General features: G+C 39.2%; 1 protein-coding gene across 1 annotated transcript; it reads right to left on the bottom strand.

The window, feature by feature from the left end:
- Window positions 1–1237: 1237 nt before the first annotated feature.
- Window positions 1238–22644, bottom strand: LOC139709876 (dipeptidyl peptidase 1-like). The gene is made up of 6 exons (XM_071621831.1): window positions 22456–22644; window positions 21003–21099; window positions 11061–11360; window positions 10046–10195; window positions 2561–2803; window positions 1238–1710 (listed from the first exon to the last, which is right to left on the bottom strand). Exons 1-6 carry the CDS (start codon window positions 22630–22632, stop codon window positions 1238–1240), a joined length of 1440 nt encoding a protein of 479 aa, XP_071477932.1. The 5' UTR covers window positions 22633–22644.
- Between the last annotated feature and the right edge of the window lie 3968 nt (window positions 22645–26612).

The raw sequence follows: 26612 nt of genomic DNA, 5'->3' as shown, positions 1-26612 counted from the left end.
GCGTTTCAGATAGTTCAATACTAAATATCAAAGGAGATAATACGAGAAATAAACATGATGTAGAACTACATTTTCATGATGTTGACACGGTTTTGTACTCTACATTCAATAAGGATCTTTTTACACTGATACAGAGTGCCAACCATTGTGTGTGTTAACAATTCGTATGTGTTTAGTTCAATATTCTTTGAAATGATGTTTCTGATTGCGTGGTTCTCGCAGTTATCATGTACACGATGTAGATACGAAAGTATGACTTTGTCTGGCTTGTCTTTAAATGTCTTACGGACTTTGTCCCAGATACCATACCCTTGTTTGTCGACTACGTGTCAATCTTAAAGTCTTATTTTTCATTATCTTAGACTACACGACAAGCCAGTGCATTTAGCCTCCGCGATACAGATGAAACATTTCGCATGCATGTTATGGAAAATCGAAGAATGATAAATACCTGTCATGTTTATGCACATTACGGTATAGTAAGTTCGTATCACAAATAAATTGAACTGACTATTATTTACATAGCATATTTCTTTATCACACATGGTAAATGCTCGTGCAATCTTCAGACTTCTCATCCTCTCGTCCATTCCTAGACACAATTTGCAGATAATCGCTATCTATATATTTTTAATTAAAATGGTATCTGCATATCGCCCTGGTACCCAGTAGCTTTTCGATGGAATAAAGCAATGCCTTGTTCAGATAGATTCAATATTTTCGGTTGAGAAGTGGCCTAGTGCAATCCGATCACAATAGTTAGTTAATCAATGTGTAATTAGCAAGCAGCTTTTTACTTCTCTCGCTTTTAGTGTCATGAAGTGGATTAACTGTAGTATTTACATTTGTTTGTTTCTTTGTTTGTTCTTTCTTATACTGCAAATCCCCATGTAAGTTCTCTGGTTAAACATGATTTTCATGGCATAATTTTACCCAATTTTTGTTGCGGAGTCTCACTTAAAAAGAAAAGTCATCCCTTTGTTAGTTGTCCCGCCCCTCTCTGCTGATCTCAGCTTCATAAGGTTACCTTTGTGCAAGATTTATTTTGGGTTTGGGGGTTACCCGGGTTGCATTCCACAAGCATAAATAAATAAATCATTCTTCGAGCTGCTTTTTATGAATTTTGATTGAAGCTAGCAACAATGTTAATAATCATCGACTTGTGTATGTGTGGATAATTATTCAGGCATTTTTTTTTAAAATTTGTATTTCGATGGAAATTCTAGCTTTTTTTTTCCTAGTTTGTAAGCGGAACGGTGCCAACCGCCAGAGTTTCGATGTTGCACTCGTTGTTGCCGCGCTTGATTCTGAAGTAGCCCTTCTCGCCCCACTCCGAACCCCACGTGTTCTGCACGATCCAGTACTTCTCCCCCTTCTTGGGGTTGTCGCCCTTGAAGCCGTACCCGATGATGGTGACCACGTGGTTAGTGGTCTGCCAGGGGTTGAATCGGTCGACGAAAGGTACGTGATGGTAGATGCCACCACGGTAGAAAAGAAAGTCGTCGTAGACCTCGAAGCTTACAGCAAGCGGTCCGTTACGGAGGAGTTCTAGACGCATTAGGTCCTCGTTGCAGGCGCCGTAGAAGCCGCCGACGTAGTGGTAGTCGCTGGTGCGGAATCGACGGCAGGACACTCGTCGACAAGGAGCGTCACGCTCGCGGTACGGATAGCATGTCTCGTCTACCAGACCAAAGTCCTGTCCATACTTCCCTATACGACAAGAGTAACATGAAGAACATGCAGGTAAATGTGAAGAGATTAATCATATTATTTTCATGATAGAAATTGTGTTAAACATGTTTCACAATAGAGTCATTTTAGGGAAACATTATGCGTTCTGGACCGCTGGGCCTAAGAATTTATCTCGAGATAAAAACTTCGACTTCTCCACGAAAACTGAAGTACTGAAATAATGATGAAAGGAAAGTGCCACTTCACCATTATTGTCTTCACATTAAAATCATTTGGGTTTCAAGGGAACGCAAACCCCAAAATCAATGTGATTGAGTGAAAGCAGCAACATTAGTAGAACACATCAGTGAAAGTTTGAAAAAAAATCGGACAAACGATGCAAAAGTTATGAATTTTTAAAGTTTTAGTGTTGGAACTGCTGGATGAGGAGACTACTAGAGGTTATGACGTATGAGTGGACGACAATTCAAAGAAAACTTAAAGGAAATTTCATGAAAACTACAAATTCCATTAACTTGATACTGACATATGTTAAGGGTAGCTATTATTCCCCCTGCTTTCTGAAGGCGGTTAGTCAAGTGCTCTTTCATAGTGCCAGAAAAGTGAAATTTTGTTTGATTTCCTTTATATTTTCTTGGTATTGTTGTCCACTAATACGTCATTACCTCTACCAGTCTCCTTGTCCAGCGGTTCCAACACAAAAACTTTAAAAATTCATAACTTTTGCATCGATTGTCCGATTTTCCTCAAACTTTCACTGATGTGTTCTACCAATATTGCTGTTTTCACTCAATCCACATTACTCTTTGGGTTTGCGTTCCCTTTAAGAAGATTAGAAGGTTTGATATGAGGCATGGGATGTACAAACCAGCGATGAGATAAGGGAATCCTCCCTCGCAACCCTGCGCGTACTCGGAGCAGCTGACTACCTCTTGCGGCGACATCACCAGCTTCACCGTGTTGTTGGTCATCACGCGGAGCCGAGACTCCTGCGTCGCGGTCGAGGCGAAGGCGTAGCAGCTGCCGCAGATTCCCTGGTCGCGCACCGGTGATACGTAGTCGATACCGCCGACGTCTCGCCAGTCGAAGGCGTCGGGGAGCTTCGACGATGCTGAAATGGCACGATCAGTGTTCAACATTGATTTTGAATTCTGGGAGCTCAGGTGAAATTATTAACTTGAAAAGCCTAGCCTTCAAAACAAAACAGAATAAAACTACGACCGACAAATTGTATGGAAATATACGTAAATCAAAGTTACAAGGACGTTGTGAAAGGACAAATACAATTAATTTTTACTATTAACTTATTCTCAATTTTTTATTTTTCATTTTGTAAATCATGCACGCTGAAATGAATTTTAGACGGAGCATAGTCGCTTGCACATGAAATTGCATTAACAACTGCTTGATTATAAAAGAGACTACAATATCACTCCCTGGAAAAAAAAAAAGGGGGGGGGGGGAGGTAGGTAAATCGTTTCTTTTAGAAAACATGGGGTCGATGGTGCATCGATCCGTGCAAGGATGTTCTGTAATGGAAAACCGCTCCACGTTGAAGTTGGCCTTCATGATGGAAATAACAGTAAATAGATAAAACTGAATTTATTTCATTAAGATTGGATTTACTGTAAGAGTGTTGTGGAATATAATATATTGCAAAATAGTTAAATCATAGTAACTGTAATCTGGAACGCTTACTGTGTCATTTCTTGCATAGATCTAGCATTTGTCAGTATCGCTGAGAGTATCTTATACATTTATGATGTTGAAAGGTTCAGACACAGCAACACACGGTCTAATTTTACGGGCTAGGTCGTTGAACAGCATGCAAATGAGCTTCGTTTTGGCCAGCCCCCGTTCTATGCCTCTTTCGTATCGGATTCTAACCCAGCTGAATTCAGTCGCATGCATCTTGATAGGAAGTAGAAGATAGGTTTTGACGTTTCCGTGCAAGTCGCCACGAAGTGACCCAAACTCCCGTCTTCTTCTCCGTAAGCCTGCTAATACTCGCTCGCTGCGCCTCACGGGTTTCAATATTAAGCCGGGTTTCCTACGGTCACGCGTCAGAACCGCCGATAAGGCGCTAATCAAAAAGTAACGACAGCGTGTCGGCGTCCCTGTCCTTTTAGGCAGAGGCCAAGATTTGTGTTCACCCCCGTCAAATTCATGATGTTAGGAATTCCGACATTCTGGCCAATAAATTACTGCCACTAATAATGTGAAATGTATGGTTATCTTTATGATTAAACCTGATTGAGAGTTGCCGATATGCGTTACAAGTTTCGAGTATCAAATTAGGATTGATGCCTCATTTACTTTTGGATGCTGATAATATCTCAACCATCCCGGAAAGAAACATAATTAAAACAACATATATTGGTCTGAAGATCATGTAATACTGAAAAAAAGTATCCCTCTCTTTCTCAGATATTATGTTTTCCGGTGCATTTTACATGACACGCCCGTTGCCGATTTATATGCCCACAGGATTACTTGTTTTTAAGCACATTAATTGTTACAAACATTTTCTTTTCGCCCTGTTTCCTTTTTTTTTTTGTATGTCTGTCTTCATGCCCTTAATCACACACTGTCGCCTCGAAGATTACCTCAGATATATATTGCTTTTTGTTTTGTCCATTGTTTCTGTTTTGTTTTACTTTTACAACGTTTTGGGAGTACATGTAGTTTTAAAACGTTGTCTTCGTACCCCCTTACCTTTGACCTTTAAACATTAAACCGGTTTAATTACAAATCATGTTAATGTTCTGTGCAATATCTTAGCAAAAACAAACATTGAACAAAATCAACCCGTAAAGTTGGAGGAGTGTTAGTGTTAAAGTTATCTCCCATAGAATACAGTGGCGGATCCGGGGGGGGGGGGGGGGGCGGGGTGAAGGCACCGGGCGCGCGCCCCCTCTTCATTTTTGGTTATTAAACAAAAAGAAAAAAATGGGATGGGGGTGGGTGAGTGTGCCCCATTTAATTTTGTAAAGGCGCCTCCCCTTTACGGAATTCCTGGATCCGCCCCTGGAATGACCATATTTACTGAATTTTGAGGTTTTGCCAAATATTTAGTTTGAAATGTATAGAACTGCCAGTTTCGTATATAGAATCTCAGTTTTAAGTAAATATGAATGTTGAAATGTAATACAATGAAATAGATTAATTGAATTTTGCAGCACGTTCAATGATATATGTTTTATTGCAGATTGAATCTAAGGTTTTGAAAAAGTTTTTTAGTTTTGTTTTTGGGGTCATATTTTATGCTTTTATGTGTTTCAAGAATTCTTGCTCGTACAGCTGCAGTATGATTTTACCTTGGTGTACCGCAGGAGTAGTGATTGTCATGCCGTAATGATCATATATTACTCATGAATTCATTTATTCACTTTCTAATAGTGCGTTACCATTTACCCTCCCAAATCCCAGCTGTTCGACACCTATTTCTACTAGAGTGAATATAGCAATTAACATGAATAAAGTGGCTTTTAAGATGATCTTTTACACGGCTATACTTTCACCTGTATAGCTTGCCCGTTGATAATGATATGTTTTCCAATAGAGCAAAACAAAGCTGATAACTTCGGTCACTAACTCTCTTTGAAGATCAACACCAAAAGATAAAATCCACTTTTCCTTCTTTACCCTGGTGTACATCGCATATTTGTATGTTTTTGTGTTGTACTTTAATATTTTTCCTAATCTACCCATATTATTTTTCTCTCTCACTTATTTTAGTAATTCTATTAGCTTTTCAGTAGGTTTCTCCCTATAAAATTAGCAAGATCTAATGACTGCAAAGACACTTTAATTTCTGTTTTGTTCCCCGGAATTATGTAATTAATATATTCAACGTCATCTATTAGGTTGTATTTGTTAACTTCAAAATTGATAATCTGTACTTTCGTCTTGTTTCAGGGAGCATTATTGTGTTAATCATTACTAGCTATGTGCGAAATTTTAATGTGTTTCATTTTGTGTTATGTTTACAAGTGAAAGTGGAAATGAAAGTCAATTTATTAAAAAAAGAAAATTGCATGACACGCCCATGCCGTAATAGTTTACTTTTAATATATGAAGTATTTGATATCTTTATTGCTAACACTTCATTCTTTGCCTACACAAATATACTCGTCCTTCCTTTGATTATCATATCACTTACAACATTAATGATAACCATGGTAATATTTATCTTTAGATGCCATAATTGTTCATACATTTCAAGTGTTGATCATATTTCGAAAGACGTTATTTAGAGTGTATGACCTTCTGATGAATATGCACATATAGTGTGTACAAACAAGCAAACACGCATAACAAACCAGATAAGATTTAACATCAAATTAGAACGTCTTAGATCAGTAGTTCAAACTTGCTGACATCTTCAATAGTTCTCAAATTTTCCAGGGCTATGATTTCATTGCAATGTTATGCACATAACACAATAGGCTTTCACAGTATACATAATATTGTTTAATGTTAATATCTATAATTTCACGCGATTAAGACGTGATCGCTGGAAAGACATAAATGATGAGATCATCATATAAATATAAATCTGAACAATAGACTTACATTGATCCACAAAAAAAAAATGTTCTGTTGTTTTGAAATATCATTAACATTTAGGTTATATCGTATCCATCTATTTTGTCTATTTATTAATTTATAAATCATTAAAGATATTTTTCAGGTTGCAAGATGTTCTCATAGACTCAATTACTATAATGGCTAGAGATAGAGAGCTAAGGTTGAACAGTGAGAACGGATAGGTCATTCTCGAATAGATACTACAACCGAAAAAAGGGAAAATTTCTAATTTCCATATGGTCAGGGGATGCAGTGTACGGGCGTTTCCTTTAGCATGCCATATTATGTCTACCCGTCAGAGGAGTATATGAAGATGGCAACTTGAGTTATCGGCACGGTCGTTCACGGTCTGCAGCGTTCGTCTGGGGCTCGGAGGCTCGTGCTGTCATTAGATACTAGCTCTGGGCGGTGTTGCCGTTATATATGTGTATATATATTTCCCCTCACCAGCCAAAGCAGCCTTGAGACTATGACTAATAATCTCGTTGCGCTGTGAGATCCGAAAAATTTATACGCGCTTGCTTTTCCGTAACCACACAGTGAACCAATATCTTATTATAATCATATCTGAAGTGTCGTTTTTAATGTACCTTCACGCCTAAACAGTACAAGCCGTCTTGATACCTATTGAATTCTTTAGAGGAAGGGCGGAGACGAAGAGTTTTACCAAAGCGACGATACTATATTTACCAAGTTAAACACTTTTTGCAAAGAGATTTTTGTGGTATTCACCTTCAGAATATTTATTGTATTGTCACATATTTTGATAAACGCAGTTGCCTAGCCGCCTCGATATATTTCAAGTTCTGATTACCAATACAGCAGCATGGCAGGATGATGACCCTTGACCCATAAACACGAGGACGACCCTTTATCCCCACCCCGCATATATATAAAAAAAAGTTCTCCGTAGATTCAAGATTCAAGATTCAGGATTCAAATTTATTTTTCTTTCCTTGAGATAAACAGAGAAATTATGTACAATCAGACAATGTATAAACAGAACATATTTGTGATGATTACCAAAAAGAAAAAAAAAACACCCGTAAATTGACAAAATACATGCGAAAATGAATATCCCGTGATAGGCATATTACATGGTTATATATATATATATATATATATATATATATATATACACACACACACTGTATAGTATATGATGCTTGGATGAATACGTTAACTAAGATGGACTCCTTGATTACAGACTGCTATAAATATTAAGGTGATGAAGTACATAGGAAATCTTACATGATTTTCTCATAACTTATATCGCACGGGTTTAGCTGAGATGTCAATCAAAACACGGAGTTTGGTCTGGAAATGCCATAACTGGGAGCCAAATGATTGGTGGCGTTAAATTTAAATCGTAGGTTCTTCATGCTTTGCCTCGCGTGGTCACCGAAGCACTTGCTCTTGAAAATTAAAACGCACTATCGTCACCCGTCGTCTACGACATTAGAGTGAAGGAATGTATCCGGTCCTCGATCATTTTTTTTTACTCATTACATCATGATTACGGTGGCGACCGACACGCCGATAGAGCACGAGGTGATCTGTGACAGGCACTCGGCTTGGTCATCAAGATCACATCACATGGGACACTCCTTTAACACCTTCTGTTTCAAGGAGTCAAATTTCACGCATAAAACCTACGGACTGGTAATTATTATGGCACCCAGAGGGTTCAGCTTGAGGCATCGGGCGAAAGTCTTCCTTGTACCGTTCTTGAACTCCGATGCGTGATCAAGTGACATACTTGTTTCTTTGAATCCCTCAGGTCTATACTTTGTAAACAAAACTCTCCATCTTCGTTTTGTCCGAGCTCTGTCTACTTTATTGAATACACTTAAACGATAGAAGACTCGCTCTGGGAGAGGTCTCGGGTTTACAACAAATCCCAAACGGAGATCTCGTGGATGAACTGCTTCTTCTTCATTCCTTGCATGTTGCAAAAAGGAAGGACAGCATTACCTCACAACCATTCTCATTTCACTGGTTTTAAATAATCTTAATTTCACACGGTATAACATTTGCTTTCCCCATTAAGAATAGATAAGTGGGTAAATAAGAAAATTGGCAAGATAAATGAGTGAATAAATACAAATAAATTACTACATTCTGAACAGGTAGGAACTATTATTTGTAGACATCAAGGGCTACATTCAAGTCCTCATAGCATTTTCAAGTCAGAGTTATAACAAGAACAAATAAGATTAATATCTGTGTACAATCACTGTTAAGGGCAGATAATCACAATCGACTTTGCCAACTCAACTCTGTCACGAAATAATAATGACACTCGGCAGTCCATTAGTTCCATTTCAGTATGGATGGCACTAACATTAATTCGCCAGGTGCATCTTCATCAAGAAAAAAAAAATGGCGGGAACTCCCTTCCACTATGTTTTTAGGATAGCATGGTTGGATAGCAATATAGATGCTATTGGAGAGAAATAATTAGAGATTAGTTCTAATTATATTACTTTGATTATTCTCGTAATTTTTCACGTTTCATTTTTTCCTTTAGGCTTACAGTGTTTGGTTCCCTAATCAAAGTGGGAAATCAGTACTATTAACCCAACCACGGTACTACATTTGACCCCGTCCCCAGCCCCCGCACCCCGCCCCCCCATAAGCACACACACACACACACACACACACGAAAAAAAAAATGTTCCGTGGCCCCAGGATTTTACTATCAAACCCCTGGGAAATGACTTCTCCCAGGGACCCCCGCCCCCAGGAATTCTCCCGCGTGACGGCATGATTCATCATAGGAAATATCAAAAAGGTACACAGACAACAACAATAATGTACACTAAAGTTAGGTACCGGGACTACATCTATTGTACACGAATGATAATTGCGCAATGTACATCATGGCCTTTTTTATAGACATGGTAGAGAGAGAAAAAGCAAAAACAAAACGGCAGGAATTTCACGCTTCACTGATTTGCCCAAAGTCGTCTGTCTGCCTCCGCGCATGCGTGTTTGTGAGAATATCGGCATGAAACACTAACAGAGGCATGCGCAGTCAAACAATGGACATTATTATTTCCTAATTGGAATGAAACAGAATGACAGACGACGGGTTGATACAAATGAACCATTACGAAAAAGCATGACTTCGAAATAGGAATACATGTACTTCTTTTACATGTTGATAAAGTATCTGCCGATTTGGATACTCTTGTTTGTTGATCGATTGCGTTTTTTACTCAATCTTAAAAGTTCTGTAACAGGTCCATGCAACGTATAAATGAATGCATGGAATCTCAAAGAAAGATTTTGTCAGAAGCCATTAAACCAGAGTGATATTGATTGCTGAACGAATAAAGGGATGGTATAGTATTGGTTGAGATGAGGATTCAGCTTTGAACTTTTCTTCGAGATACTTCAGAAACCACTTTATAAATGTTAAAGAGCATACAATTTGAACAGGAATTCAAGGTGTATTTGATGAAAATCGGTTTTGAAATGGCTGATATATCCAAAAACAAAGTAAAACAAAGCGAACCTAATAAAGGTGGGTCCCATTTTTTTATTAGGATTGTTTTGATTTGGATATCTCGGCCATTTCAAAACCAACGTTCATCAAGTAAACTTTGAATTCCCCTTAGAATTATTTGGTCTTCCATATTTCATAAGAGGTTTCTCATTATCTCAAAAGAAAAAATCAAAAAAGAAAATGGAAACTTGAAGTCCCATCCCAACCGGAACTGTACTATCCCTATAATACATCACTGGACAAGCGTCTTACCTTCACGCGTGTCGTCATCTACCGGGGCCACGTTGGGGTACACCCTCTTATGCAGTTTGCCACCAGCTCGACGACGCAGGTCCCCAAGAGTCAGATTCTTGTAGCGCTTGTAGTAGGTAGCAGTCCAAGAGTTCTGGTGCTGGTTTATTGCTGGAACATTAAGTTTTTTTAGCAGAGCAGGACATGATTACAATCGCGTTGATATTCATAAGATCTATGAACATACAACCAGATAATCATTGCTCTTTGTCGATGCGAAAATGTTTTGATTTGAAGAGGAAAGTTTGCGAATGCGAAATTGAAGTCCACCCATGAAACAATGTTTTAAGAGAACAGTAAATGGGAAATTCTACCACGACTTGCTCAACCACGGAGGCTGATTTGAACTTTAGAAAATCGGGAACATGCAGATTACTTCTTTTATATAAATCCAGGCAATTGGATAATTTTACGTTGCTGTCTGCTTAAAGAATGCATGTCTATTCTATTTTATTCTTCATTGACAATAAAGTATCTATGTTTTAACATAGAGATAATGATTGATGACAACATTGCTGTTTATGTAGATATTGCTTTAGGCCCCACTTGTTGGTGTATCGGAGAAGGAAGCTTTGTGCTTGTTGAGAACACCCTTTGTAATAATAAAGGGCATAAGGCATAAAACGTGAATATTTTAGCACACTGGTCTATTCCAGTCAATTCAATAGCTACATAGATCCTTTCCCGCCTTTTGCGTATATTGTCAGTTCCTTATCAGGGCAATTACCTCCCGAGGACAATTGCCCCCCAGACAATTGCCTCCCATCTAAATACTGGTTATCAATAATGTTAGAGTAAAGATTAGGCTGAGGTTTAGGTTTATGGTTAGAGTTTGGGTTAGGGTTAGGATTAGGTTCATGATTAGGATTAGGGTTAGGGTCAGGAGAAAGGTCTGGAGTAATCGCCCATGGGTAATTGCCTAGAACCGTCAGGTCACATGTCTGGTGTAACTGTAACGCCAGGGTAGGAGCCTTACCTGCGATAAACTTATCGTTTTTCCGATGTACGGCGTGTTCGTCGAATTGCGACTCCAGGTTTTCCAAGTCCAGGGCCTTCACAGAGGAACCGGTGTCCCGGAAACGCGAGATCTGTTCGCCCCGGAAGCAGGACCAATCCGTCTGGTCATCGTTGTGAGCCCAGCCGATGGTCACGTTGCAGTAGCTGATGACCTTCTTCTTCGAGATCTTCTCGTAGTCCGAGAAACCGAAGAACTTCTTGTTCCTGATCACGACCTCGAAACCCTGGTTGTAAATCAGGGTCCAGAATCCAAGTCTCCCTTTAAGTAGAGATAATTTTGATTGATTAATAATTGTATCAATCCTTCGGGAAGAGGAGAATTCGGCTGTGTATGGTATACACTGTTTATAACGCTTGTCTTGTCCATTATAAATATCTTGTGTGGTTATACGTGTACTCAAAAATCTTAGTAAGATGTAGAACTGTCGAAAACCTTGCGTTCTATATTTGGAATCTGAAGCTCACAGAGAGGAATACACGCGTTTATGTTATACTGTATAATGAAAGACATACGCTTTCCGATGTGTATATTGTTGTTTTTTTAACTATTTTAATCTAGTCCACGTGACCAGATTGGACAAGGTATCATAGCAAGGAGTAAATTCTTCAAATTATTGCAATATTCGTTTTAACTGGAAGCGATCTCGGGCGCTGATGCCAACTGAACTACAGTAAAACACTGTAAAATATCAATCATATATTATATTACGTACTCTTCAGGTAACATAATTTGTGACACTACTTTGAGAAGTAGTTACTTCTATGTAACGTTGATTACATTTTGAACAGAAGCAACATATCACATCTTCTATATTTTTCATAGCACATGCATGTAATGAAGGCATAGATTTCAATTGTCTCAGTAGGAGTAGCAGTGCGGAAGTTGACACTGAAATCCCTGGGTAACCTGTGCTTTGGCAATACCCCAGCAGTAGAAGGTCCGGATGGCGCCAGAGGGTGCACACACACCTGAGAGGACCGACCCCAGGGCCTCTTTATACAAGAGTCGATGTCATTCTCTTCTATCAGCCACATTGCCATTCTAAATCAATTATCTGAATAGTTTTGTTTCCTTTTCGTGAAAAATCGCAGGAGATATGGAAACTTTTAATAGTTGCCAACTAAAAAAAAAATAGTTCTGCCTGATTTTCCATCTATCAAAACTCCTATCAATCCTCTCAGTAGATTCATATCTCCTTAAAACTAATGATCGGTGAAGTAAGGATGTCAGAGTATTCAGCTCATTCTTTTCGATATGTAAGATATCAACAGAAGAGTGAGATTACAAAAATACAAAGAAAATTCTATGGGTTTGTTGACATTTTGGCTAAGATGTGAGATGTGATATCATGCAACTGAATAACACAATCACATGAGATTGTAAAGCGACACAAAAAAGTCACAGCTACGTATTTGAATTCGACTTATCAAATCAAAGTATAATTGACAATTAATAATGATATGAAATGAAAAGAAATTAGATGAAATGAAATGAAATGAAAAGTGTGGGGGTAAGTAAAGTGATTATACATAAAAAGCAAAAAATTGTCTCAGGTCGTTAGTGAAGTCGTGAGGAGTGACATGTCACTGACAAAGAATTTTTGGCACGGTGCATGACCGAAAAACTGCATGGATTGCGCTTTCTACGAATCTTACTTTTTCCCTTCCAGACAAAATGAAACACGATTTCCGGTTCCCTTCCCACAGTACGAAAGAAAAGAAAATAATGTGTGATGATAGGGACAGTTCTGAGAACTATTCTGTTTATTCTATTGCTCTTCCAGACAGACACACGATATCTTTTGACAGACAAGATATCTTTTGCCGTCTTCAAACAGCAGTCTAAGATGAGCTAAAGGATGACCACTCACGTCACGGCCCAGGCACACCGGAAGGCAATTAATTCATATCCCTATTAGACATAAAGATTTGCTTCTTATATGATGTGCACGTGTCCATGTCAAATTGAAGTGCTGTCTGGGTAATTATTCTTATTAAAGGGCACCACGCCATCGTTACATATAACTTTGACCTAAAGCGGTGTACTGTTGTCAAAAATGTGCACATGCGATGCCACTTTAACGAAAATGTGGCTTTATAGAAGCCACATCTTTCGACGAATTTTGCTCAATTTTTTTCACAGATGTCTGTCACAGTTAAATCTGAAAACTTATAAATGTTGATGAAGCTGTCATCAATGTTCGGTAATAAATCTCTATATGTTTTACCTGAAATGTAGATCTGCTTAAGCGAGTGATTTTTTTTTTTCAGGTTCCTTAGGTACATAATTTATGACGGGAATCAAGCATTATCCACTCAAATTTCACGACAGATGGACATTCTTTGAGTCATAACAGTATAGAAATTTTCAGTACGTAAAATGGAATGTATTTCATACTATATGCACATGTCTAATCGCCCAGTTCTATCATACTATAGTACTTAGTGATTATTTGAAAGTATAAACATCCAGATCCTGATCAAGGTAATCAGAAATAAAAAACTTATGACTTAAATTGGACTGTGCTGTCATACAAATTTTGTATTTTTCAAAATACAGCACAAGATTTGTATTAGACTAGTATGAATGTTATGATTTTGTATAGCCTAATAGATTATCTTTATCCTGTTTACGTCGTCCCGGTGCACCGGGACGACGTAAACAGGATAAAGATATACACCGCGGTGTAAGCATGCTTGTTTGCAAGTAGTTGCAGAGTGGTTACACGGATTTATTTGTGTTGTAAAAATAGTATCACATTACTATTTTTTAAACCGAAGTTCTACACGAAGTTCTAACTTGCAAATTTCAAAGGGAACCGCTTTACGAGAGGGATATGCCGCTGCGTGAAATCGCTTTTCAATCAGTTGACCCGTAATATTCTGACGTTTCTTTGTGTTTGAGTATAATTGGAGGGGTGAGGAGCGAAGACCGGGCATACCTTGCAAGTCTCGATATCGCCAGTACCTAGGTGCCGTGTGCAGAGCAGCGTTTTAGATGCATTATGGGATAGCTCAGGGGACAAATTGCCCCGGTTTGGCTGCATATCAATTATTATGAACTCAGGTAACGTTCCGTCTTTACCCAGGGGTATTTTTTGGTGAAGATTTCTTCGCTTTCCATATATTGTGACCAGCACATTGAAGCCTTGCAATAGTGAATCATGACTCTATACTGACGTCAATGTGATCAGTATACAAAATGATGCTCAGGACAGAGTGGATCGGTGAGAATTGGATGCGTGAGTTTAACTTTGGAGCTCTTTAAACCCATTCGCTGCGCTCGTGGGTTTTAGACCGTTCCAAAGTTAAACGAGAACATCCAATTCTCACTGATTCACAAAATAGGCCTGTGCATCATTTGTGTTATAGAATGGGCCAATAAATTCATTAAATACAACCATTTTCCCCATTATGCGTCCGGTACACCTACAACACTATACAAGACTTGAGCCATGCCTTCGGATTTTACAGGACGCATGGCCATGCGTTCGGATTTTACCGGACGTACTGCTCAGTGTGGATCAGTAAAAATCAATGCATGACAATTGACCAATCAGATTGCAGAGATTCTGATGCCCATCTTATGATAAAAGTCTGAAATGTTAAACTCTTTTTTTGTTAGTTGAATTCTAACTGAAGAAAAAAAGCAGCAACAAAAGAAAATCAGACGAAATTGATTAAATAGCATTGGAAATGAGACTATGGCCTAGCGACAATGGCACCGAGGAATCCCACAGTGCATCCGTGACAAGGCTTTTCAGAAGTTTTCTGCGTATTGGCGATCCCGAGAATTGCAACAATGACATGTTTTCCTTGAATTGAACGCATAAGAACACAAATGTTTGTAAGAACTGCAACCATTGCTCAGACAATGATTCGTTTTATGATTTTAGACTACTTTAGAACAAAGCGACATCATTTAAAGAGATATTTAGCATAATTTCAACTTGATTTCTTCGGTCTTGGCTATGGTCATAGTACACAAGCATCTCAAATAAGCGATGATGGCGATGATGCGCCACATCTGTGGCGACAGCATATGGTGCCGGCTATCTCAGACTGACTGTTTCGAATCGCTGGCGACCTCATCTAGAGTTAACGCTCCACCTGCGACGCTTACCCGCTCGAAGAAAGGGAGAGTAAAAGACCGATAGAGCCGGGGCGAAAGAGAGAGATGGGAGGGGGGGGGGGGGGAGAGATCGGCAGCGCCTATTCCAAATTATGAAAGGAAATGTAGAAGGAGCTCTTAATCACGAAAGGAAGGAACATAATAATGTTAATGAGGGGGCCTCGGTTGACTAGATTTTCTGAGCTTTATAGCTGAACTTCGGGCGACATAATCACGTACTGCTGTTATGGTATGAGAGGAATGTCTACAGTAGATGTTTAAACAGCATGCATCCGATGTATCATAAACCAGTTGTGTAAGTATATCTTTACTAAAAGTAAGTTGATATGAATATACCTATTAAAACTCGCGTTGGTTTCGTTTCCGATATCCTATATCCAAGTAATGAACCCTATTTTTATTGTGTTTTCTAATCTTTAATTAATTTCTGACCATTTTGATTATATTATTGGGTCAGCTTATAACAACGTGAACAAAATACACAAATATGAAATCACGACAGAATTCAAGTAATTCAAGTGTCTCTCACAGACACACACACTCAGACAGACACACGCACGCACACACACAGACAGACACACACACACCATGGGCGTAAATCCAGGGGGGGGGGGATGGGGGGGGGGATAAGGGAGGGGGGGATGGCCTGTACAATCATCCCCCCCCCCCCTGAATTTTGAGGGGAAAAAATGGAGGAAGCAGAAATGTGATTGTTTCAATTTTGGCATATTGCATGACGTTTGTACGCCGGCCTTCAGACAGGTAACAGAGCTGAACAGTATTCTATCTTGTAGGAAAATGTATACATAATTTTCTCAAGCGCTCCCTCGCTTCGCTCGCTCGCGAAGAATTAAGTAACATCGACATACACTGTAAGGTATGGCTCAGACGTTGACAACGTCAAATAGTGTAGGCCTACATGTAAACATGCTATGACGCGAGTAACTGGGGACCTTCTGCAAAATATGTACGAAAACAAACAAACAATAACAAAAACTATATCGCCATAATTGAACCCCCTCCATTTCCTGAATCATTCCTGAGAAACGACAGTGACTGATGACTCAGTCAGGATACATCTATGGGCATACCGACCAGGGAAGATCAGGGGCGTCGAATCTATTTGGGGGGGGGGGGGGGGGGCAAAGGGGCATTTGCCCCGCCCCTACGGAAGTGTTTAGGCAGACAAATCATTTATTACCCAAGCAATTCCCGAGATGAGGACAAATCTCGAACTTTCTTAATGGAAAATTGTCCAAATATCGCCAAAACTATGCACCAGATCGTTGTATTGCAATCATGAACCTGCAAAAGCTCCACTATACAGGATCCCTTTCGATAAACTTTGTACACTTTTGAAATTGACGTATATTTCCCTTATCAAAGAGTGTGCAGTAGATCTTTCACTTAACAAAAGCACCCTCATATGCAGAGGCGTTGATGGGGGGGGGGATGGTCCCCTCATAAAAGTGGGACAAACAAAAGCGAAAAATATAGCTACAAACGGGAGTGTTTGGAGTGTAAAATGTCAAAATTTTAAAGCTCGCTCGCTCCGCTCGCTCGCATTTAACCACTATGCCATTCTCCTGACGTTGCCAGTGACTGACAGCAGTTGCGCCCGGTGCGCCCCCCTTAATTTCCAAAGCGAAAAATGTAGCTACAAACGGCAGTTTTGGGACTGTAAAATGTCAAAATTTTGAAGCTCGCTCGCTTCGCTCGCTCGCATTTAATTAATGCCATTCTCCTGATGTTGCTGCCAGTAATTGCCAGCAGTTTTCGCCCGGTGCGCCCCCTTAATTTCCAAAGCGAAAGTATACAGCCACAAACGACAATTTTCAAGCTCACTCGCTTCGCTCCCTCGCATTTAATCGTTATGCCATTCTCCTGATGTTGCTGCCAGTTATTGCCGGCAGTTGCGCCCGGTGCGCCCCCCTTAACTTCCAAAGCAAAAAATATAGCTACAAACGGCAGTTTTTGGACTGTAAAATGTCAAAATTTTGAAGCTTGCTCGCTTCGCTCGCTCGCATTTAACCATTATTCCATTCTCCTGATGTTGCTGCCAGTAATTGCCAGCAGTTTTCGCCAGGTGCGCCCCCTTTAATTTCCAAAGCTAAAAATATAGCTACAAACGGCAGTTTTTGGACTGTAAAAAGTCAAAATTTTGAAGTTCGTTCGCTTCGCTCGCTCGCATTTAATCATTATGCCATTCTCCTGATGTTGCTGCCAGTAATTGCCAGCAGTTTTCGCCCGGTGCGCCCCCTCAATTTCCAAAACGAAAAAATACAGCCACAAACGACAGTTTTTGGGACTGTAAAGTGTCAAAATTTTCAAGCTCACTCGCTTCGCTCGCTCGCATTTAATCATTATGCCATTCTCCTGATGTTGCTGCTAGTAATTGCCGGCAGTTGCGCCCGGTGCGCCCCCCTTAATTTCCAGAGCGAAAAATATAACTACAAACGGCAGTTTTTGGACTGTGAAATGTCAAAATTTTCAAGCTCACTCGCTTCGCTCGCTCGCATTAATGTGCCCTTCTCCTTATGTTGCTGCCAGTAATTGCCGGCAGTTGCGCCCGGTGCGCCCCTTAATTTCCATAGCGAAAAAATACAGCCACAAACGACAGTTTTTGGGACTGTAAAATGTCAAAATTTTCAAGCTCACTCGCTTCGCTCCCTCGCATTTAATCATTATTCCATTCTCCTGATGTTGCTGCCATTAATTTCCGGCAGTTGCTCCCGGTGCGCCCCTCTTAATTTCCAGAGCGAAAAAAATACAGCCACAAACGGCAGTCTTTGGACTGTAAAATATCAAAATTTCCAAGCTCGCTCGCTCCGCTCGCTAGCATTTAACCGCTATGCCATTCTCTTGATGTTGCTGCCAGTGATTGACAGCAGTTGTGCCCGGTGCGGCCCCCCTTAATTTCCAAAGCGAAAAAGTATAGCTACAAATGGCAGTTTTTAGACTGTAAAATGTCAAAATTTTCAAGCTCGCTCGCTCCGCTCGCTTGCATTTAATCGCTATGCCATTCTCCTGATGTTGCTGCCAGTGATTGACAGCAGTGCGCCCGGTGTGCCCCCCCCCCCTTAATTTCCAAAGCGAAAAATATAGCTACAAACGGCAGTTTTTGGACTGCAAAATGTCAAAATTTTCAATGCAAAAAGATTTCACCGTGGGAGGGGGATATCCCCCTACCATACCCTCTCCCCCTCCCCCCGCTTGCTTCGCTCCCTCACATATCCGCTCCTCCTAAGATCAAATTCTGTCTACGCCGGTGATAGGCCCCATTATTTAGTAGGCCTTAACAGTGATGTCGCACGGGCGGAGCAAGAGCTGAAATACCACGATTTAGTCATTCAATAATATATTGTGAATATTTCATTTTCTTATTGTTTTTTTAAAGAAAAGAAAACAAAATTTCACCAAAGTGTGCACCAGATCGCTGAATTTCAGGTCTGAAAATGCAAAATCTTCCTCGTGTGAGAGTGGGATCCCCCCCCCCATACACACCCTCCCCCCGTTAGGTCGTTCCGCTCCCTCTCACAGATATTTCAAAAACAAAAATAAAAGTTTTCATACTTTTAAGGTCTGATTTTCCGCTGAAATTCATCTGAGAAGGAAAAAAAAAGCAACAAGAACTAAAAGTCTTCATATTTTTGCTGCCACTTTCCTCCCACTTTATATTTCATGCAAAAGAGTGGGACATCCGATCCCTGTTAAGTGTGTGTGTGGGGGGGGGGGGGGGGGGGGGGCACCAAGCTTCTTCCCCCCCCCCCCCCCCCCCCTCCAAGGCTGCGCCGTTCCGGTTATGGGCTTGTAATCGTGGTGATGGTGACCATCCCCCCACTCCTCAGTACGGATTTACGCCGTTGACACACACACACATACATACACACATCTCCGCACCTTACGTTACATGTCGAAGAAATGAACCAGTGGAAGTCGGACCTGCACTGACCTCATGTTTGTTAAGAATGTATATCAGCAGTTTTGATCTTACCAATACAATTGTACAAAGGATGACAATCTAATTGAATTAAGGGGAAAAAACAATTTCATGGCACATCTTCCCCCTAATAGTGCAATTGATAATGCCAGTTTGCATAGTTTCAGATATGTTCAAAAAGTTATTCAGCCGTTACAAATAATATATTCATACTTTTTCTTTGATGTTGTTTTCATTTTCTCGCACAAATCAACGATTGTGTCCTCTTTTCCATTCTAATATGGGACACTACACCGTATGTCCCAACAATTACAACAGTGACCTCCGCAACGATAACGTTAAAGATAATTAATCAATCCAAACACAATTTCAGGGTATGAAACTAGAACTCACTGCCCACATCTTACTGAAAACCCCATTCAATTTGCTTTAGTTCATGGTCAAAGAGAAAAGAGGATTTTTGTAGAGCGTGTCAGGAATCCCTTCCCTCCAAGTTCTGTTTATTGTGTTTGCACATTAATATGCAGTTCCAAGAGCATCCAAGTGCTAAACTTGTAAGAATCAGACTCACGACATGCTTTACAACAATCCACATTTCTCTGTGACCGCTTAGGCAAATTGAATGGGGTTTTCAGTAAAATATAGCTAAGATGTGATATTTTAAGGCCCTGAAGTAGCATTAAGACGGTTTAATTGTATTGGGGTTATCAATGCAAAAATCCGATTGTATTTTTTTTTTTGGGGGGGGGGAGGACATACTGTATACACGGACGATCTAAATGGAATATTTCAACACTAGCAGGCATGACAATGAGAGAAGAAAAGATAGGATGACTCTATTTTTCATATTTTTTTTGGCCATTTTTTCATCGTTGACCAGTTTCTCCACCTACCCTGAATTTCAAGGGCAGGCCATTCAGTTCACACTTTGTAATATTGACAAAAAGTGCAATTGGAGCTGCAATATTTGCGCTGATTTCGGGTTTAGTAGCTTGTACCCGCGTCACGCTACGTAGCCATCTGAGTCAGTCAGCCCACGCAGGGCAGCCTCCGATAAATACTCCCTTCCCATTTCAGCTCTCGAAGCCAAATTTTTGCGAAAGTCGACAGTAAATTTAGGTGTCACTCAATGATGCTTACGTTGTAATCACCCAATTTAAGATCAGCAGTTCTCTCTATATAAAATAATATTGTGCGACAAATGGGAAGTCGGATATGGTTTCTGTTATTAGATATAAACATATTTGCTACCGCTAGCGTCCATATTGCATATTTTACGATTTCTATATTTTGCCTTTTCGTCCTTTTTATTATTTTCTATTGTATTTTATTTGGGAGTTTTCTGTTGACATTTTCATTTTAGTGTAGCGTCCGTCTTGACACACATCGATTGGAACTTGAGCTTAAACATGTTAAAAGGAATTTCTCTCCTAAAACAAAATTTAACCATGATAAGCATGTATGTCCATTATCTTTCTGTTTATCATGACTACTTCTAGAACACTGATTAATTCAGGTGCAGGGTTATCTGTCAATCAAATTCAATAAAAACAACGTAAGAATGAATTAATTAGCATAGATTAATTTGAATAAACCCGGGGTCTGTTTCACGAAAGTCTCATGAGAGACTTTTCCCCCATAAGGCACACTTATGAGAGATTTCAAGAAATGGATCTTACTTCTCTACACAGCTACATATCAGTAACGTTGGCCATTCTGAGATTTATGTAAATACTTTTATGTGATGACTTCATGAAACGGATTCCAGATCATGTATATGAAAGTAACACCTGCTCGGATAGAAGCTCCTTGTCGACATGTCTACTCACCGTTTTCGTCGACAGCGAGGTCGGGAAATCGAAGATTGATCACCCACGATCTCGTCTTCTTCCATGGCATTGAACAGTTCACGCCGTTTGTTGTCGACTATACAGAGAAATACAGTTTCGAGGATATGTCAACTGTCAATTACCCATGTTACGAAAGGAAGGTTTGTCTTCTTTTCGTCAACTAAATTTTCATGAAGCGAATGTGTTTGTACTTTGTTCTCAAAACAGTTTCGTATGAATTTCACAAGATGATGAATTCGCTCCTGATTCGCTCCACAGACAATTATACCATGTTGTCGTTACGTAATGTTTCTGTTGTCTCCTTCTGATTAAGTTAGAATACTGTTTTATCTAACGATATAAACAGTGATAAATAAGGTTATTAATGATAAAAGGATTAAGAGAGGAACATGCATCTCCTCTTCTTTTTTATCTACTTTATCATTCTTTTTTAGCTTGACATACATTGATGGAAAGAATCGACTCACTTTGCATGATGCAAATGAAAACTAAAATGATAATAGAAGCTGCTATAGTGACAGACAGACAGACAGACAGAATTAGATCACCTTTTATACAAATTAAAAAAAAAATCAACAACAGCAAGTGAATGAAAATACAAGCTAACAAAAAGAAGCTTTATGATAGCAGTAATAACTGCCAAAACCAATAATATTCTTTACCATGTCAAAACGGGTTGTAAAGTCGTCCAATTTTCAACATGTTCTTGACTTGATTGACGGGTACAACAATCAAGTCCACAGAATTGAATTTAACTGAACTTGCTTTTTCTCTTTCAATCTATGTGCGTTTCGTTGTTGTTGTTGTTGTTTACCTGCCCCCAAAATGCCGGTGATTTCACGCTGTAGCGTGAAAAAAAAACCCGCAACCTTACAGCTTCAAGACTCTGCTTAGCAGTTTTTCAGTCTTTATTATTAGTACTATGTTGCGCTTGTTTCTCAACCAATTCAGAGTCTGTAAGTGCTTTCTTTACAAATTTATTGAGGTTATGTTATCATGTGATATCAAAGTTACATTCGAAACGAGGCAAATATCAGATATCCCTATGAAATGTATTTTTTGTTCGCACTCTTTTTTATAGACTGTTCAAAGTTGTAGCATTATTTCTGTCACATCCCTCAAATTTTCATTGAACTTTAATCTCTAAAATTGGCGATTAAGAAAAAAAAAATTCAACCCTTTCAGTGCTTTGCAGTGCTGATTGACACAGAAAATCTCATAGCATTGTACACACTGTTTAACGCTCCTGGCAGTGGCAGGATGAGAGGATAGCTCTTGTTTTGCGAGCTCTGTCTCAATCGAAATATTTATGCATACGTGTGTATTGTCAACTATAATAAAGTAGTCGTTATCCGTACAATGCACGTTTCCTGTTCATTTCTACTTTACTTTTAATCGTGTAGAAAGACACAAATATTATAAGCCTGCTTACCGGGCCCATGAAAAACTTCCATTTTCCCTCAATATCCTCAAAGCTGCAGTTCGCTGGAGTATCGGCACCGACGAGTCCTGATCCGGTTGGCCCGTTATCCCAGGCTAGGAATACCAGGAGTAAGGTGGCTGATACCAATAACAACCCGCTCCATTTTCTCGTCGTCGAATGTGTCATCTTCTTTTTTGTTTTCTTCCTTTTTTTCACTTAGGCTGGAGTGAATGTTTTCCTCTTGTAGTGAAGGAGAATACCTGAAATGGATGCAACTAAGATTTTGCGCCAATTCAGCGGACTGTCGAGACGCGGGGACAGGAACTCTGAGTGAACCATATGGCGAGCTTCGGACTACAACGGCGCCGTCAGCGCGGCTGAATATGGTCCGATGGTTCCGTGGAGTAAGATGATAAGCTTGGCGGCACCGACACAAAATAACCCCCAAGATGGAGAAAGTACATCACTGCGCATGCGCGATTTGCATGAAATCATTTTCACGTGATTCTACCGTCTGTTATATTCTTCTTCTTTTTTTTTCCTTCAAGATAGTGAACGGTATGTTGCTCTAAGCTGACACGGTAATATGATAAAGTCTACGAGGTATCATAACGAAACTGTAGACATCACCAACCAATAGTCATGGCTATGTAATGCACTATTATGTTATCTGTGCAATCTAAAGTGACTCTCTATTCAATGCGGACAAACGATTTGTTGGCAAACAGTGTCTAGTTATGTATTCAGAGAGTGTTTAACGATTTGAAGAAAGAACAAACACAAATTTTCTTACCCTCATGGTCTTGATTACATATCTTTCCAAATTACTTTCTATGACTTCATCCATATCGAATGTAAACCTGATTTCGTCCGATTCTGATATTGATATACTCATTCTCCCTCGTATAGTTCGATGATGGAAATGTGGGAATTTTCATAATGATAGAAAAAGAAACAGTAATGTTACGCGTAGACCTTTACACTGTTGCTCAGCACATGAGTCGAACTATATAATAATATAATAATAATAAGGTCTTATTTACCCAGGGTAGCCTCTTCAGTGTTGCCACTGTTCTACCAGAGGGCCCTGCTATTGTTATTACCTTAGAGTTGCCAGGTACCCATTTATACACCTGGGTCGAGAGGGACACAGTGGGTAAAACATCTTGTCCAAGGACGAAAGCACTGGGCGGGATTCGAACTCGGGTCCTCCAATCGGGAGTCGGGAGTCTTATCCACTATACCACAGCGCCCCACTATTATTTTCATCATGGTGTCATGATTTATACTTTTTGACATCAACGATCCTAATTTAGTCATGACACTATTAAAGCATCTCTAGCGTTGTCTGAGAGTTTGTCGCATCTCGTCATTCTTGTTGCTATGGTTCACCCTGGCAACAAGAACAACACTTGCATTGCAAAAACAGTTGTGGGTGGCACGGCCCGCCAGGCAGGGGGAAAGCACTGTACCACATCGAATGACGTCATAGACTTGATGACGTCATAATCTATCTGCAGGTAGCAGCCTAGAAAATGAGGAAAAGAGTGAACTTTGAAATCTCGGTAGAGTATGAAATAGCTTTTCCCCTGATCTTTCTAGACCTCAGCTATCAGATACAGTCCATTACTCTGGAACAAATGTCACTATCATAATAGATTAGAATTGATACTCGCATTCCATACTCCTCGAAGGATAAAGATTTTTTTTTTTACACATCCGGACATATAATCTATAATATTATGTATAAACACATAAATGCGATACGACCTATCGATATGTATTTATGTGTGTAAATGAATGAGGATTGTATTTATGAATTGTACGTATTTTCTTTTCATCAAAAGTTCACACATGACTTTAGGGCCTTCATGTTATTACATGTACCACTGTCATGACTGTAATGAATTATAATGTTAATAATTTTGTAGGTTTGACCATGCAGGATATTCATCTGTTGTCTGTACCACAGCAGTGGCGGATCCAGAGGGTGCGCACCAGGCGCGTGCCCCCTCTTTATTTTTGGTTGAAACAAAACAATAAATAAATAAATATTGATCATTTAAACGTGGCTCTTCTTCACGGAATTCCTGGATCCGCCCCTGCCACAGTGTCTGGAAGTGTTGAAACAGCACGCAGGATTTGATCTCACCATGTCGATCACCTGTGTACGACTCGTTAGTGTTTAACTAGACTATCATATTAATATTGAGGGGAAGAAGTTATCGGACTTACTCATATTAATCAAGGACTCGATATCAAGGTTTAGGGTGAGTCTTGGTGTCGACATTTTCTTATATTATTTCTTTTTAAAGTAAAATGTGCAGATTACATATGAAGAATTTCAAAAGTTCCTTATTGTGCAACAAGTGAGGTATCTTTGGATTTTTTAAAGCTCTATTTGATGGTTGACTTACTTTAGAATGTTATACAAAATGGTGCTCAACTTGTTTTGATTAAATGTATAAATTTTAGTGTAACGCATCAGTGAAGTTTGAGGATAATTAAACAATCCGTTAAATAATTTGGAATTTTTGCTTTTTCGGCACCACCATAGTTGGGTCAAGAAGACGCCAGTTATCCATATCATGTCACTAGGACAACGATATACGGAAAATATGTACAGATAATTCAACATACTTTGATAAGCAACTGATGATTTTTTTTCCATGGCTTTAACTCTGGAACATTGAATAATCGATACTTATTTACATCAAAGAAGGGCAAGTGGTCAATCAGTTGCAACAAAATCAACTCAATGCAAGAGCCATTCATTTTTTTAATTTCACTTTTCTAGCTTTGTATTAATGAAAGAACTCTTAATTTACCTCTTTCATAAGGCATGGTGAAGTAAACTTCATCTTCGATCTGATGTTAGTAACAAGTGGAATGAAAGTTTATTTGCTAAAAGTAGTGACATTTGTAGAGTTCTCTTTACTAGTATGTCTTTTTTATATTGGTGACCTACTCTGACGTCATGAATTGATGGAGTCTTTTTATCCAATCATGGTGATACCGAAACCTTGAAAATTCATACTTTTGAGCACACTTTCTTACTATACTCTAGCGTTAATACTAACATTCTACTAAGATTTTTACATTTACTTAAGTATCATATGAGTTTGATTTCGTGAATGGGCGAAATTCAAACAATCATGATGGCAGCAGATTCATTATTAAAGTATTTAAGTATTGAAAATCATGTGTTTTGATGAAACGGTGTTGTTACTAAATAGTCAAACTCTCATGGTAATAGTCTGATATAGAAATCACTCTTAATTTCCTTTAAAAAAAACAAAAACAAAACATGAAATGAAAAGGAACGGTCTGTATCCGTCGCATCAAATATGCCTTTCATGGGAGATTAGTAAATAATCGTTTGAAAATACACATGATTTTTATATTATATGCAAGTAAACACTGGGAGAATGGTGCATCTGCAGTACGTGTAGATACTATTTTCAGATAATTTTGCACGAGTGGCTGGAACCAATATTGCCGTTCTTCGAAAGCGCAAGAACCTGTGAAAATATCAGTATGTTATGTTGGATTGTGATTGGTTTTATCATTTTATAACACATGTATGCTTTTTTTCTTCATTTATTAATGTTAATTTTGCAGCTCTATGTAATCTCTCTCCCCTTCAGAGAATAATTGATAGAATATGTAATGTATAGGGCCTAACGAATTTAAGATACTATATCATTTGTAACTGCATGCAAAGCACGAGAGCCTTAGGTCGTTTGGTTCGAGGTTGTGGCAAATATAGTGATATAACATATGACATGACATATAGTGATTAGTATTTTCCTACGAGACATGATGATATTACAGGTCACGTGTCGGCGCGACGTTCTTCCAGCGCAGAGAGCGCTGTCACCCTCGTGTTATGCTCGAGGGAACAATATGCTCGTGATCTCATCATCGTCCTAAATAGAAGTAATGTAGATGCTAGCTGTGGAGACATGATACCCGTCATGGTTCGATGTGGCTGGTGTGTTGTGAACTGTCTTTATTACGGTACGAGACACAAAGTACAAAATGACAGGTATGATTTTCTTCAGGGACGAGTACAAATAAAGAATACAATTCCAGAGAATACCCTACAATGTGTTTTAACCTTAAAACCTGAGGATTTTATATTTCATAATCATACATATATACAT

This window comes from Diadema antillarum, unplaced genomic scaffold (genome assembly GCF_040938485.1).
Source record: "Diadema antillarum isolate AM-2024a unplaced genomic scaffold, OU_Dant_1.0 seq00001476_RagTag, whole genome shotgun sequence".
NCBI lineage: Eukaryota > Metazoa > Echinodermata > Echinoidea > Diadematoida > Diadematidae > Diadema > Diadema antillarum.
The sequence above is the reverse complement of the archived record's forward strand: the minus strand, read 5'-3'. Positions and strand labels throughout refer to the sequence as shown.

Excerpts from the sequence above, each read along its gene's own strand:
- LOC139709876 (XM_071621831.1), bottom strand. The coding sequence starts at position 22,632 with ATGACACATTCGACGACGAGAAAATGGAGCGGGTTGTTATTGGTATCA. Across the intron at positions 10,196-11,060 it reads AAACGATAAGTTTATCGCAG|CAATAAACCAGCACCAGAAC; the intron begins GTAAGGCTCCTA and ends TTAATGTTCCAG. Across the intron at positions 2,804-10,045 it reads AGATGACGACACGCGTGAAG|CATCGTCGAAGCTCCCCGAC; the intron begins GTAAGACGCTTG and ends GTGCCATTTCAG.